The 15,025-nt window shown below is 45.3% G+C and overlaps 2 protein-coding genes across 2 annotated transcripts in view; both read right to left on the reverse strand.

Annotated features, from left to right (window-relative positions):
* LOC105455419 (early growth response protein 1) overlaps window positions 1-7,419 on the reverse strand; it is a 38,421-nt gene extending 31,002 nt beyond the window's left edge. The window contains exon 1 of the mRNA XM_011698722.1: window positions 7,003-7,419. Within this exon, the coding sequence (XP_011697024.1) occupies window positions 7,003-7,419 (417 nt within the window). The remainder of the gene's footprint in view (window positions 1-7,002) is intronic.
* A 5,992-nt stretch (window positions 7,420-13,411) lies between these two features.
* Window positions 13,412-14,819, reverse strand: LOC105455420. Its single transcript, XM_011698723.1, has 4 exons — window positions 14,574-14,819; window positions 14,084-14,379; window positions 13,875-14,002; window positions 13,412-13,787 (listed from the first exon to the last, which is right to left on the reverse strand). The coding sequence occupies exons 1-4, from the start codon at window positions 14,628-14,630 to the stop codon at window positions 13,552-13,554; spliced, it is 717 nt and encodes a 238-aa protein (XP_011697025.1). The 5' UTR covers window positions 14,631-14,819; the 3' UTR covers window positions 13,412-13,551.
* Between the last annotated feature and the right edge of the window lie 206 nt (window positions 14,820-15,025).

Below are 15,025 nucleotides of genomic sequence, written 5' to 3' on the forward strand. Positions count from 1 at the left end.
AGTTAGCCATGCGTACGAGATGCACGTTGCCGGTAAATCATAGAGGTAAAAGCGCAGAACACGCAGAAGAGGAAGAGCTGAATTTACATAGTCGAATGCAGCAGCCCTCTGCTAGATTTATTATGCGAAGTAGGCGAAATACGTGATTAGCGTAGATATATTTCGCAAAGTCCGCGTTTGTGCCACAAAATCACGTTTTTTTTTATCGTAAGTTTTGTTAAGCTGAATAATCTCAAAATTCTCTAAAGTTGTAAAATAAAATTTTTGAGGCAACAATTTCAGTGCTAAATACACGACGACAAATTCGAGCCATTCGGATACGCGTCTCTTTCGTGTCGAAAATAATCGTATTACTAAATAATCAAACACGTATACATTTCGGTGTTACAACAATAATGGAACAGAGATCATCCCTCTTTTTCGAACCCGCGCGACTTACTAAAATTGCCGCGGCAAAGTATAACTGACGTTTCATTTGCTTATCTAAATTGAAACCCCTGGTAACGAGGGAAGGTAGCGTGATGTTTTCACAGTGGTGGCACTCACGAATTACACGCAGAGAGACGCACACAGCCGTACCCGTGTAAATGGAGATATCGGTACACAATAATGTTGCCGGAGTAATTTCCTGTCCGAACTAAAGGCAGAGCTTCATTAGTCGGAAAGCATCGCTGGTTCTTCTTTGTATTACAAAAGTCTCCGCGGCTTAGCTGTGCCGTCAGTTTTCCGCGCGCGTGCTCCCGTCGTCGAAATGAAGGTAGAATAATCGAATCATATATTGTAAAACAAACTTCAATTTGGCTAATTGTAAGAAATATTAGAATGATGATGAATTGTTACGCGCAAGGCTCTCTTAAAGAGCGAAAGATTGAATGACCGGCGTATGTCGAACGAGTAACGGTCTCTCCGCGGTTTATATTCCTTTTCCATATGCCCCATAGTAGCCGAAGACGCCCGCGTTGCGGTGCATCCGCGATACGTTTTAATACCATGCGCGCACTCGTTGCCTCGATATCTCCTTCGAGGGCAAATCAAATACGAAACTTTCAAATCAATAAACATCGAGTAGGCGTTATTTTCATTCTTAAATCACGAGCAATTAGATATTCAGCAAAAATTTCATGAGATCATGAAAAGCTTCGCAAAATAGGCAATAAATCGATGATGAAGCATCATTTAATTTCCATTTCCGGATTTTACATACCCTGCATCTTGATTTGATATTTAATTCTTTGTCTCTGAAAAACTGTTAACTTGTAAACCTTTTTACTCCAAATTCGGCCGCGATGAAATCTTATTAAAATTAAGGTTGGGCTACCCCCGAGTTGGATATACGCCGGGTGATCGTTGGGCGCGCTCGTACTTTTCACGCTTCGCGACGCGCGTCATATCTGTTTCCTGGCGATCGTAAGCGAGCAGTGTACACGACTGTTAACTACCGAAACGCTTTAATAATACAAAAGCTTAACAGAGAATCGGTGGCGATTTCGCATAACGAAGCGCGACCATTATCATATGACGTGATTCGGATCTTCGATAAACTCCACGTGCGCGGAATAATAATCGACAGCGGATAAACGAGTAAAGATCACGATTGCGATTCGATCGTAAAATACCGAGAAAAGAAAAAAAACTAATAAAAGCCGTTCATAAATTCATAATCACAATGTCATTCATATAACTTTGTATCTCGACAAGCAACAAAGTCGCGTATCAATTAACTTGATCTCTCTTTCGATTAATTTTACGTATTTTTGTTGTAATCGATTAAATTTAATCGACTAAAAAGGTACAAACACTAAGGAAGAATAATATAATTGTCACGTTGTAAATATAGAAAACAATCTTGTAATAATTTCTGATAAATGAAAAATGTTTTTGTGATTGTAACATCGAAAATGGAGCACATCAATATTATAGAATTTTTTCGCGATTGAACATTCGTGGCGCGAGGTAATCTTAGCGAAGATGTGCACGATATTTCGTACACACGGAATTCATCGACAATTGCGCGATGTGATAGGGTGTGCGCCTGTACGCGCATTTTCTGTACAACGTACGTACAAATCCACCATGGCGATCCGTGAACAATAACTCTTCCTCCACTCTCGGCATTTAATGGCCGGCCATCTATTTATCGTGGAGGAAGAGGAAGCGGCTGATGGGTAGATAGGTCGAGCGTTTTGTAACTAATTTCGCGAGTAAATTGTCCGTAACATTGGTTTGGTGCACTCGGACTAAACTAACGATAGCTAACCGGGGGCTGGAACTGTGTCGGCGTGCCAACGCGTGAATCCTGTATTGTACTCCAATCAGGATTTCGAGCCGCGAACACGCATAATTTCAGTGCACATATAGATTTCGATAACGATAGATACGAGAAATGATCTCTGTAACACGAGTGAGAAATAAAGTCGAAGTTCCATGTGTGCATTATATCAAAATAATTCAAAGATGAGGCCTGATATTTGACGCAAAATAAACGACAATTGATATTATTCAACTTTAATGACGGACGCTCGTGATGTTTATATTACGATTAATCGTTTTATTTATATGAATAAACCAAATATCTCGGAAATTGATGAAATTTTGTTAATGATAACAATATAATCTATCATTTCCGTGCTTCAATCTTTGCAAAACGGCATCTGACCGATAACGATGAAGGAATGGCAATTTCTACAACCACGATTGCTGTTACTATTACACGAAAGAACGCTGTGAGCTACTTGATGATTATCGGAGAAAACGAAGTAATGTAAAAGGGAAAATTGCAACTGCTGCATACTTATGGAAATGTACAATGTGCTCGAGCGTAAATAATAGAGACACGGTAGCAAGTAACGATATTTGCGGGCGTTTAATGCACACGATGTTCTGCGCACGTTCCGCATATTTCTACATTCGTTTCCAATTTAGAATAATCTGTCGTAAACGTTACAGAAAACTTCTTCACGCCAGCTTCGATAATATTATGTGATTATATTACGAGAAAGAGAGGAGAAAGAAGGAAAGAGATGTGCGTGAAGAGAGCGAAAAATTCCTTTTCCACCGATTCTTTGTCCAGCCAGATTCAAGATAATATTGGTATTAATATTTTACTTACCGAAATGAAATAATTTTTAGATACAATAATTCGTGTATATTCAAAGAAATTATGAAATACTCTTAAAATATTATCTTCTTACATAATAATTCTTTGCATTATATAAGAATTATATTATAATAAACATAATTAATTCACACATCTGATCCCCTTTCAAAAAGTTAACAGCGTTACATACTTTTGGAAATAACAATAATAAAAAATGATGAAAAGAATGTAGCGGAAAGAAAAAAGTTTGCTCTTTTTGCGCAAATCCCATTGTTGAAGCGTATGATCCGACCGCAATCGACCCCAAGTGAGTGCACAAGTATAGAACCTAAGTAACTGCACGCCCACATCGTTCGCGATTCGACGTGAGTCACTGGCTAGAGGCTGGATAATATGACGACGGGTCGAAGAGTTCGTCGGAATCATAGCAAACGTCGGGGAAGGACCAATTATATCGGTACATCCTAACTCTTTATACTCACGTCCATCTGAACGTCGCACTGTCCTACATCCCTACCGGTGCGTGATAAAGAAAATTTTTTTACCGAAGTACAAAAACAGTTTGTAAAAAAGAAAAATTGGCAACATATAATAATGTGCACTGAAAACAGAAAATTAGGAATATAATACGAGCGAGTCGTGCGAGTAATACTTATCATAAAAAAATACCTACATCCGGAAATGTATCTTTGTAGTAATATGTGCGAGAAGATTGTAATAAAGTTATATACCTACGTGAGTCACAACGTCTCATTACAAGATAAAGAATTTGCCGCCAGTCGGCAGAAATAAGCGAAGCGACACGAACGATATTAGCGTCGTATTTTCGGTTAGGTCATCATCTCCGCTCGATGTTAATCGCGCTTCTCTCTCTCTACCTTTCCTCCCCGCCGACCCCTGTTTGTATTTGTACAGCGACTGAAATAATCGGCGGCGGAACGGTAATCGTACGCAGTTTTGAAACGAAGGGCGGTGAACCGTGGAAATGGTTCGTCCGGTGGTGGTTGGGATGTCCTTTCTGGCTCGAGCAGCACAATAATCGTGGATTTCCGTCCGCTTATTATCTTACACGCGTCACAATGCGTTTAGATTGCGTCGGGGGTATCGGCTAATTACCGGTCGCGATTTAGTCGAGCGTCCCCGCCTGCCGGCGATGGCGTGAGACCGAGATATATGTATATCAAGTTAAATCTTTCATATTAAAGAAAATTATAAATGGAAAAAAATGTAAGAAGGCAAAAATACATTAATATACGATATTGATAGCAAACGAAAATGTCTGTGATACCTACTAAATTCAAAGAATAATATTTACAATATACGCACTGAATAATAATTGCAACCGCAAAATATGCAAAATTGAAAATTAATTCTGATTTATACCGAGATTCTTCAAATGTAGCTTGATTAACTATTATATTAATTATTTAATCACATATTATATATTAATGTATTAGTCATTTAAAAATATATCTTAATATTTAATATTCTTTTTTTTAAATCAATCTTTTTAATTGTATTCGCATGATTTGAAAAATGTTGATGTTCTTCTGTAAATAAAAAAATTTCACTGTATAGCTTCTCCTTATTCGCGATTGTTGCAACGTTCAGTCGTTTCTCTCTATATTCTCTCTTTAAGATTCAAACAAACACTATGTCGATATTTGACGACGAATCGTGATTTTGCACGTCAAAACGCGGTATCCAGGAGTCGATAACGGTATCAAAAAACCGGTTTCCGGTTGAAGGCAGCAATAGGTGTTCGTTGTGCAAAATTCGTAGACCGGCTTTTCGTCACGGCCGAGAATCCGAATCGTCGCGCGCGCGCCTTTTCTCTTTTGATACCATCGCGAGCAGAAAACTTTCCATATTTGATCGATTGTTTTCGATTTCAGTAATCAATTTATCATAACTGATAAAAATCGTATCACAAAATTATTTATATATTTAAAAAGTCTGGAAAGGCACATGCATAATACATATATCTCAATCATATATCCTTAGCATTTTAACGAAAAGCGCGGCAGTATCAAATTTATTCTCGCGATATTAGTTTTTATAAAATACGTCGATTTCTAATATAGATAGAAATCGAGGTATTTTATAAAAACTAATATCGCGAGAATAAATGTGACACTGCCGTGCTTTTCGTTAAAATGCTAAGAATATACATATAGCGCTTTCCAAAACTACAGAGTGTCTTTTTTCTTATATTCGCAAATTATTAAGTAACGGAGAAATGCAATAAAGAAAGACGTTTTCCTACGATTTCGTTGAGGAGAAATTGCTTTCGAATTAGCCAAAAAAGCTGCGGTAAGAACGGCTTGTCGATGGTTCTGGAACACCCCGTGTATAAGGCCAACAGATTCATTAACGAAATAGCGGCCTTTACGAAAATCCTGAAGTCTTAACGACAAGCGAAACGGCCTTCGTAATGTGAAAAGTACACGCTCTCGTTCGTGGCGTGAGAGATCGCACGGACGTAGGCACGCACGCACGCACGCACTCACTCACACGTGTGCCACATAGATAACTTCCTTCGTAAGGTAGAAAAGAGGCGTACGACGCGTGTGCCAGACGGACGGCACGGTATCAAAGGATATTTACCCTGTCAACAGCGTGGCTTTACGTGGCGGAGACGCCGCCACGTCTATAAGGGGAGAACATATAGTACTCACTCGTACCGAGATAATAGTAATGGGTATTATTACTCCGCTCTATTATTTTATGATCTAGCGCTTCCCGGGAATTGATACATTATCGTGGAATTGCGCCGAGCCAAGTCGAGCCGCGCCGAGCCAAGTCGAGCCGCGCCGCGCCGCGGCCGCGTCGAGCCGAGCCGAAACCGCGTGCGCGCGCGCGCGATTGACGAATGATTAAGAACGTAAATAACCATCATTTTTTCCAAGATCCACTATCTACCTCTCGATATATCGCCAATGTAAATCACATCGACGCGCTAATGGGAAATCGATATCGACCAGGAATAAAAGCAAATTGCATTAATCATGGTACTTGAATCAATTTCCAAATGTAATGAGCAGAGTTAAGTACCGATTCCGAACGGATTAGTCCCACCGAGTATATTTTTTTTTTTTCGTCGCCATAGCTAATAATCAATATATCCGGCGAAAAATTGACAGCTATAACATTACCACTAGTTGAAAACCTACAATTTCGCGCGCCATTTAGACAAATTCTTAAAAAAACTAGCGTAGCCAACTAAGTAACACGTGCGCATAGATATTTAGATTAAAAGAAGGTAACAATTGAACGATTCTTCTCAAAAGTCAATTACTAAGCGAGTCTCAATAGTATTACTGTTTAATTGAGCCAACATTTGCGTCATGGATGTCGCATACCAAATTAAGTTACGCTTAATCGACGAGATTTGTCTTCTGCCGGGAATACGAAATTCATCACATAAATAGATTCTATTGTAATCTCTCTAAATTAAACTATCATGGATCATTCAATTTTTTTGTTCGAGACTCACAATCAGATCTTTCTTCCTATGCATTATTCAATTCCGAAATCCACGAAAAAAAATTAATTTTCATTTGTTTACTCATAAAAACTGTACAAAAAACTTTGAGTTATTCGTTTCATTTTTTTTACTCGATTCCACATGATGTAACCACAACTTTGAAATTTATTTCATACCACGAACTTAATCAAATATGTACATGCATTATCGAATTAAAATGAAAGTAACATTATTAACATGTGTTCTCGTTCACATGATATGACAATTTTGCATCTGAATATCGATTCGACATAAGCATCCGTCAAATGAACATATCTTTCAGAGTCGTGTTTATTTGTATACGATCGCGCAGAGTTGTTGGCAACATACAAGAGAAGAACAAACATTTCCGATTCCACAATTTCAAGACTGCCCTTACCTGCATCTGCAGCCACGAGTAGTCGATGTACGCGGTGGTGGTGGCGGTGACGGCCCCGGTGATCCCGGTGGACGTCGTCGACGAGATCTGCTGCCAGCTGTCCTGCGCGTTGCATCCGAGCACCGTCGCGAGGGGTCCGTCGGGTTGGGCCCGATCGGGCACTATCTGATCGGCGGCGTACTGGGCGGCGTAGGACGGCTGGATCGTCGGCGGCTGGACGCCGACGGCGGCGGACGGTAGACCGGGCAGAGACGCCGGATGAGGGTGCTGCGTGACCCCCGTGGTGGCCGCGGCACCGGCGGGCAGACAGCACACGCTCGCGTCCATCCGTGGCGGCGGAGAGTCGTAAAAGCGTAGCTGCTCCGGCTCCGGCTCCCGTGTCGTCGTCCCGCCGAGGGTTAATCCTCGGGGCACCATCCAACCCGCGGACCGTCGCCGCTCGCGCCGTGATACCCACCGGCCGACGGCTGAGAGAGGATCGGAACCTTCCTCCAAAGAATTTAGATCCTTCGTCTCTTCAGGTAGATCGAGGAGGTAGAAGACGACGGCGCGGTACTACCATCTTCCGCGGAGGCGCAGGAGCGAAGAATCGAATCCGGCCGTGGATGGTTCGTTAATTTTCGCAGCACCGTCCAATCTGCGATCGTCGCTCGTCCTCCCTTATTTCCGCCAACGCCTCGTCCCTGGTCCTCGGAGCAATCCGTCGACGGGTAGATTCTCTCGATCAGATTCTTGCTCTCAGATTCGGGATCCGCCCTTTCTTCGGGAAGTAGACCGTGGTGAAAGACGGAGCATCGTTTTCTCGCAATATCACTTGGAGTCGCGATATCCGACGATATTTGTCGACAGCGAGATCACGACAGACACGTACATCGGAATCGCGTTGACGTCCCGCGCGTCGAATCCAATGAATTCCGTGCGCGAAACACTATTCCGCACCAGGTTGCCGAGTACTCGTCAAATGTCATTGCGAGCATCGCGTCCTGCGAAAAAATAGAAGCGTTTCACTGTCAGTCCAAGAGATTATTTTTCGTCGACAAGAAGAGCAGTCCGATCGGCGACGTCGTCGTTGCCGTCGTCGCCGACGCCGCCGGCGCGTCGCTGTCGCGGGGAACACTAACGCGAGCAGGGAAAAGCGTTCGACTCCGATTTCAAAATTAAAACACGAGTCACTGGCGATACTCTTCGAGTTCTCGCGTCGACACGTTTCCCAAACCGAGACATCCGGATAAAGTTCGAAACTAGTTCGGTCACTCGTCGGTACACTGCGGACGCTCTCACACGGAAGATCGATAATTAAATTCTTCCATTAGAGAAACGTTTCTCCAAGAGATCGGCATCGTCGATCGCTCGCTGGGACGCTTCTTTGCTCAATGATTTTCTTCTATCTCTCTTATACGAAACGGCCACTTCTCGACAAGACACTTTCGTCGTCAGCTTTCAGCCGGCACTCGCGACAAGATCGTTCGATCGTTTTTCAGAGTAATTTTTACGCGACGCAAGATACGAGGCGAGATGCGAAGGGAAAACGCTCCAGCAGGATTCGGGAAGGATAAAACGCGCGCGCGCGCGCGCCCGTTCGCGAACGATCGAGTACGCCGGATCGTGGTCGACCGCCACAAGATCCGCGAAATGACGTTTCTCGACGGTGACAGCGCGCACTCCCGTTAACGCGTTGACGCGCGCGCGTGCTCGCCGCGGAGGACCACGAGGACGAGGGCGGAGTGAGAGAGAGAGAGTGAGAGAGAAAGGGTGGGAGAGAGAAAGAGAGACAGAGGACTTACGAGAAGGCGAGGGTGATGGGTATCGGTGGTGGTGGTGGTGGTAGTGGTATCGATGGTGGTGGCGGCGGCGGTGGCGGTGGCGGTGGTGGTGGTGGAAACGATGATGATACGGAGGCGAGGGTGACGGATGAAACTGGCGCGCACAACTCTTTAACTGCGCTCGCGTATCGTCCGCGTTGCGCACGCGCATGCGTGGATGCGTGTCGTCAAGGCAACGGTTCCAGAGTAACTGCTTAGCGAACGCAGCCCTCCGCGGCGAGTGTGTGTTCGCTTCTCTCTTTCGCGCGCTCGCGTGCTCTGTCTCTCTCTCTCTCTCTCTCCCTTCTACTCTCTCGCTCATTCCCGATCTCGCGCGCCTGGCTCACGCCCCGGGCGCGACCGATTCGAGCGGTCTAGGCGGCCATCGAGCGCACGCCCCCGTCCTGACACCGCGAGTGCCTCTCACTCCCTCTCTCTCGGTCTCTCTTCCTTAAGCGCGCCGGGTCGCTCGTCTTATCCCCTCTCGCTCGCTCGCTCCCTCCCCCCCCTCTCTTTCTCTCTCTCTGTTTTTCTCCGTCGCGTCGAGTATTCATCCGCGTATATACACACACTTTCCCCCTCCCGCATAATGTGTCCTACCCTACTCACTCACCTTCGGTCTCCTACGATTCCGCCGTCTCGTTCGAACCCTCGTCCCCGCGAATCGTCCCATCCTTCTCTCCCGCCGCACGAACAACACAACAGAACGCGAAGCGGGCGAACGCCGCCCGCGCGCGTCTCGACGGCGCGATTATCGACGTGAGCTATCGAGGAGAGCTCCTACCTCCGCCGACTTTGGCACACTTACTCTCTGCAACGTTCCCCCTGTCCTCCTGCTTTCTCCCCGCGCCTCTCTTCTCGCCGCGCTTTCGCGGCCCCGCCGTCTCGCGCGTCGCGATTACTTTCTTCCATCGCGTCGGGCGAATCATCCCTCGAGCACCACCGTTTCTTTCACCCGAACCCTCTTAATGCCGTATTAACGCGAGATCACGCGTATGCGGCGAATTTCGAATTGGACGAACAAACACGCGCGCCGCGATCATGTGGCTCTGACGTCACACGCGCGCGGACTCGCTCTGCTCGCGCGAAATAACGACCGGTTTGAAAATGGCGTAATAATTAATTTTGAAACAATGCAACATGATGTAACTGGCCGTCACAAACGCCTTGACACGTAAAGTTGCACTAGTTTCATGCATATACTTGAAGCGTCACGCACCGTACTTGGGTATCACGATATGTCAAAGCATTCAAAATTGTATCTTTATTTTGACTTAATATCGCGCATAACTGCTGTTTATCGTAATTTCACGTATTTCATGCGTAATACGATACGATTGCCGATATTAAATCGTTAGGCGGAGCTCCGAGTCACACGACTGGTGCACGATTTTGTGTTTTGAGCCAATTGTTATGCCGTTATAAAGTAGTACGTACAACAAGTTCGATCACGCACCTAACTTTCTCCCAACAAAATCGGAAGTATGTATATTGGAAATTTTCGCACGGGCAAATTATTCGCGCACTATTTTCAACACGAAATGAAAGGATTCATGTACGAAATTCGAAACGCATTCGAAGAAAGTTAAAAAGATGTATGCGATATATTCCGACGTATATTTTTATTGCAACTGGCAAGATCCTCGCGTTCGTTTCTCTTTTTTTTTCGTGCGTTTTCTTATATACTTAGGACGCGCGCTTATCTTTCTGTGACGACTGCATTGTGGCAATAATGCACCAACAGACGAAGCGATTGTTAAATCCAAAAATTGATCTTGCGATAAATCTGTATATTTACAATAACGGTGGAAAACGAATTGCCGAGGGTTCGGATTAGCGAATTGAAGTTAACGCGCGTCAATCGTTCCGCGAGTCGCGGCCGGCTCGATTAGTCTGGAGGTCCAGAATGCGACGACGCTTCTCTTTCTCGTGATATATCCGCGCGCGCGTCCATAATGCGATCGCATAATACACGGAGAAGCGGACGCATGCATCTCCGCTCTCCTTCTCTCTCTTTCTCTCTCTCTCTTTATCCCCCGCCCGCCCGACGCCGTTCCTCTCCTCTCCCCGCCCCTCCTTCTTCCGCGCGATCGCGACGAGGCAGAAAGGTTCCCTTTCTCTTTAGATTGTGAAACGATTTTCTATCGCGGCGCTTTAGCTCTCCGACGCGGCGCGGATTTATTATATATGCAATGGGTTACGCAAATTACGACAAAGTGCAAATATTTCACATGACCTGCACCTGCGTGACTCCCCTTTCTACACGTGATCGTTTAACCAGGCACGTGAATCGTGACGCGCGCGACGTTGTGTATGTACGTATGGATATGTTGTACATGTATATGCAACGCTCGAAATTCCGACGAGTTTCCTGAGACCAGAAGTAATCCCTCCGAAATATATACGCAACACACATAGCGCGAATTACATTCCTTGCGCCCGACTGAAGGATACATCCCCCCTGGGAACCGCGGATTATTTCGAGAAATATAATGAGCGCGAGTGCTGTTTCGCGAGTTTCGAAAATCCCTTATTCCTCTTTCCCGTTTGCATAAAAGACGCAGAGAACAATATCGTATCAATAACAATAAGATGTGATCGCAAACATTCGTAAATTTACTTTCCAAACTTGAAATTATAGCTTGTAATGACGATAACAAAAAATGTGATATACGATTCGCGATATATTTTTCGAAATAATCCACGGTTCCCAGGAGACGTACGTATTCTTCAGCCGGGCGCAAGGAATGTAATTCGCGATGAACGCTTATAATGTTATACATGTCTCTCTTTTTCCTTGAGGCTTGCTATATATAACTAACTTTGTGGTATACACCATTGGTAAAGTAATATGGAATAATTATGACGCCAGAGAGTCGTGTATGCGAAGCGCGAGAAAATTAAATTACCGTAATTTAGATATAATTAATGCGAGAGAGGCTATTTAGTTATAGACGGGGAATGACAAGCTCGCGTGATAAAACGCAATGACACGCGGGATATGTCATCGAGTTTAGGACCTAAAAATGACCTACGACCGCGCGGGGAAACCGGCTCGCGCGGGAGTCGCGGGACGACGAGCGCGCGCGAGCGAATGACGAGCGCACGGCTGACCGGTCAGCGCGCGCGAGAGACGCGGGGTGTAGTACCGCTCGCGCGGTCACCCGGGCCACCACCGCCGCCGCCGCCGTCGCCGCCGCCGCTCTTCCCCACCTACGTCCCCCGCGGAAGCGACGCGACTTATGAATGGGAGTAGTACTCGCCCATTGGTCGCGTCCGATAGCCAATGGCTGTCGACTCGCATTCGCAACCACCGCCGCGCGCGCGGGCAAGTAAAGCGAAACGATCGTGTATGTGCATACCGTATGTATCTATGTAACGCCGATACTCCCGTACTCTCCGACCGACACACGGAGCGGAGCGACGACGGGAAGATCGAGACGAGATACCGAAGTAAATCAACCGGATCCTATTAATACCGTGCCGTGCTACTGACTTTTCTGGAAAAAAATTATTAATCGTGCGAAATCGCTTTAAATCGTAACTCGCAACTCGCCGAGACCTTTACGCGCCTGGGAAACGCAAAGCGTTTATATTATATGCAGCTATTGTTATCGGCTCGCTGTTTTATATAATAATTACGTAAACATATAATTGCTATGTAAGCTGCAGCATGGTCTCGCGCCGTTTTTCGATCGTAAGACCCTTGGCCAAAGCGAGAGAATTTCACACAGCGACTCGAGAATCGCTTATCGTGGATAATCGGATAGAATATAGATAACGAGTATCGAGAACGAAGCGTTGCGCCGGCACGAGAGTTGCGATTACGATTCGCAGCTCGACCCGAGGCAAGCGAGCGATGGCAATTTCAATTTCTCCGGGACGACCGGCGATTAAGTCCGCTCGAGTCGACGAAGAGGGTGGCTCGTGGATAATCGCACGCGCGACTCGCAAGCAATGCGCGAAGAAATGTAACGACTCCCCTGTCATAGCAAAGTCGACGTGTCGATGCAAATCGGCCCGCGTGATTCGCGATGCGGGACGCGCGCGATTGGAGGAGAGACGGGCGCAGGTCGCGGGCGAAACGGCAAATACCGAACGGCAATTATCGGAGCTAACTTATGGAAAGTATAGGGAACGGACGCGCGCGGCGACGGCTCTTATGACAGGGAAGTGTGTGAGCGAGGTACTCTATCCTGGGTACGTCAAGGTGACAACGCGGCGGGGATGACACCATAGCGCCGGGATGACGCGGAGACGCGCTGTATATTACCTACACGTTACATTACATACGTATACGCGCTGCTTTGTAAGCAGCCGCTTCGCGCGCGCGTGCGAGCGAGCGGAGCGAGCTGCATTTATGCGCACTTACGGCCTGGCGTCATCTATCAATTAGCCGCCTCATAGCCGTTTGTGTCACACCGCTATCTCGCGCGAGATTGTGACTCAATTATGAGCGGTAGTACACGAGTTACGTCTCGTATTTCCATCTAAACTCGTGAATCATTCAACACGTCGCTTAGACAAGTAAGAATGTGCAGTCCTTTTGCCACACGCTAATTTTATCGCACGGAATTCGATTATACCGACGCTGATACTGTTGCGAATATGATTTATGTATTATTTATTTTATTCGTATATATTTAGCAAAGTTCAAACTTTTTTTTTTATCATAATCGCAATCTCTACATATATACACCTGTAACATCCGCGATATACGCGGCGATTAAGTTTCAACAACTAAATTTCAGTCCCACACATCACCGTATTTAGTTTTCTCCTGCGTCGGTGATTGGCTCCTAGTTACGGGAACTTGTTCGGTCTCTCTGGCTGTCGGAGGTTCTCTTGTCCTGGGACTATACCACTGCTTATTTCTCTTATAGAAATCATCTCTATTTTGTTGCCTCAGCTCGTCGTAACTGACGCCCTTTTGCAGATTTATCGGTTCGGTCAAATCCGTGTCCTCAGAGATATGGAAGTCGCCTTTAAAATATAATTTACATAATTATCATCGTGTGTAGCACGATGTGTGGATATGTGAAACATTGAACGATGATTTTTCAAACTCACTGTCGTCGTTAATACTGGAATACGTATCGTACGTGTTCATGGGTGGGTAATCGTCGAACACCATTCCTGTAGACGATTCTGCTGGGCTTTGAACTTCCGGCTGTAATCCTTGATACTGAAGTCTCTCTCTGGAAACAAAAACAAACATGAGACCAAAGTTTCAACGAGAGATGTAAACAGATGCGGGCGACTAAGACCAAAAGTAATACCTGTATGCAGTCCTATCGCCATAAAGACCCGCCTCTGCCAATCGGTCTCGTAGAGTACTATTCGGCATGGAAGCGACCTTTGCCAGGCACCCCTGGGCGAGGTTCAATCTACTCCCAAACATGCTTATCACGCCACTGACTAGTGCAAAATATTTGGCATGCGCGCGAAACGGGGTTATGCTAGCTATTCCGTATCCCGCAGCTGCGCCGAAGAGCGTCGACACGATAGTACTCGAGCCCCTCTGCTTCAGACATTCCTTAAAGGCAACTATCTCCTCCGGTGTCAACTCCAATTTCTGTAATTTACGCGATTACGACGATTAGATTTGAGCGTCATTACAGATATTTATAAATAAATATAGAATATAAAATAGAATAGAGACAAACAAGTTCGCAAATAATCGATCTGCTTTATAATTTTAATCGATAAATATGTATTCGTATCGCTCAACTATAATAAATCTTGTACATTAGACAATGGTTTCCTAACCTGCTGATGCTTGGGGTAACTGCCGGGTTGCTGTACGTCCGTTACGGTAGTCGTCATGTTTCGCGAGTATTCCAGTGGAATTTCGCATTGAATCCGAAAAATTTGTATTTCGTACTGCCTGCTATACGGTAAACACAAATACTTCAAGCGTAAATAACGATAAAACGTATTTACGTGCGGAAAATTAGAAGATTCGATCGCGCAATTCGCAAAACAAAGGCACTGGCGCCATCTGTAACCTATAGAACAGACCGTAACTTTGGCCGGTAACATGTGATTTATCTCCCGAACAGATCTTCCTTTTCAACCTGTTCTCGCGCGGTAAAAGAGACTAATACGCGTCTCGCTAAAATTTCGAGAGTCGATAATATCGATGTCGCGTTTTCATTTCGCGAAAGATCTGCCGTGTGAGTGGCGTGGGTAGTACGATCGCGTGAAAGTCACCTAATAAA

This window comes from Wasmannia auropunctata, unplaced genomic scaffold (assembly GCF_000956235.1).
Source record: "Wasmannia auropunctata unplaced genomic scaffold, wasmannia.A_1.0 LD335903.1, whole genome shotgun sequence".
NCBI lineage: Eukaryota > Metazoa > Arthropoda > Insecta > Hymenoptera > Formicidae > Wasmannia > Wasmannia auropunctata.

Excerpts from the sequence above, each read along its gene's own strand:
- LOC105455420 (XM_011698723.1), bottom strand. The coding sequence starts at position 14,630 with ATGACGACTACCGTAACGGACGTACAGCAACCCGGCAGTTACCCCAAG. Across the intron at positions 14,380-14,573 it reads GTTACCCCAAGCATCAGCAG|AAATTGGAGTTGACACCGGA; the intron begins GTTAGGAAACCA and ends CGTAAATTACAG. Across the intron at positions 14,003-14,083 it reads GGCGATAGGACTGCATACAG|AGAGAGACTTCAGTATCAAG; the intron begins GTATTACTTTTG and ends TTTTGTTTCCAG.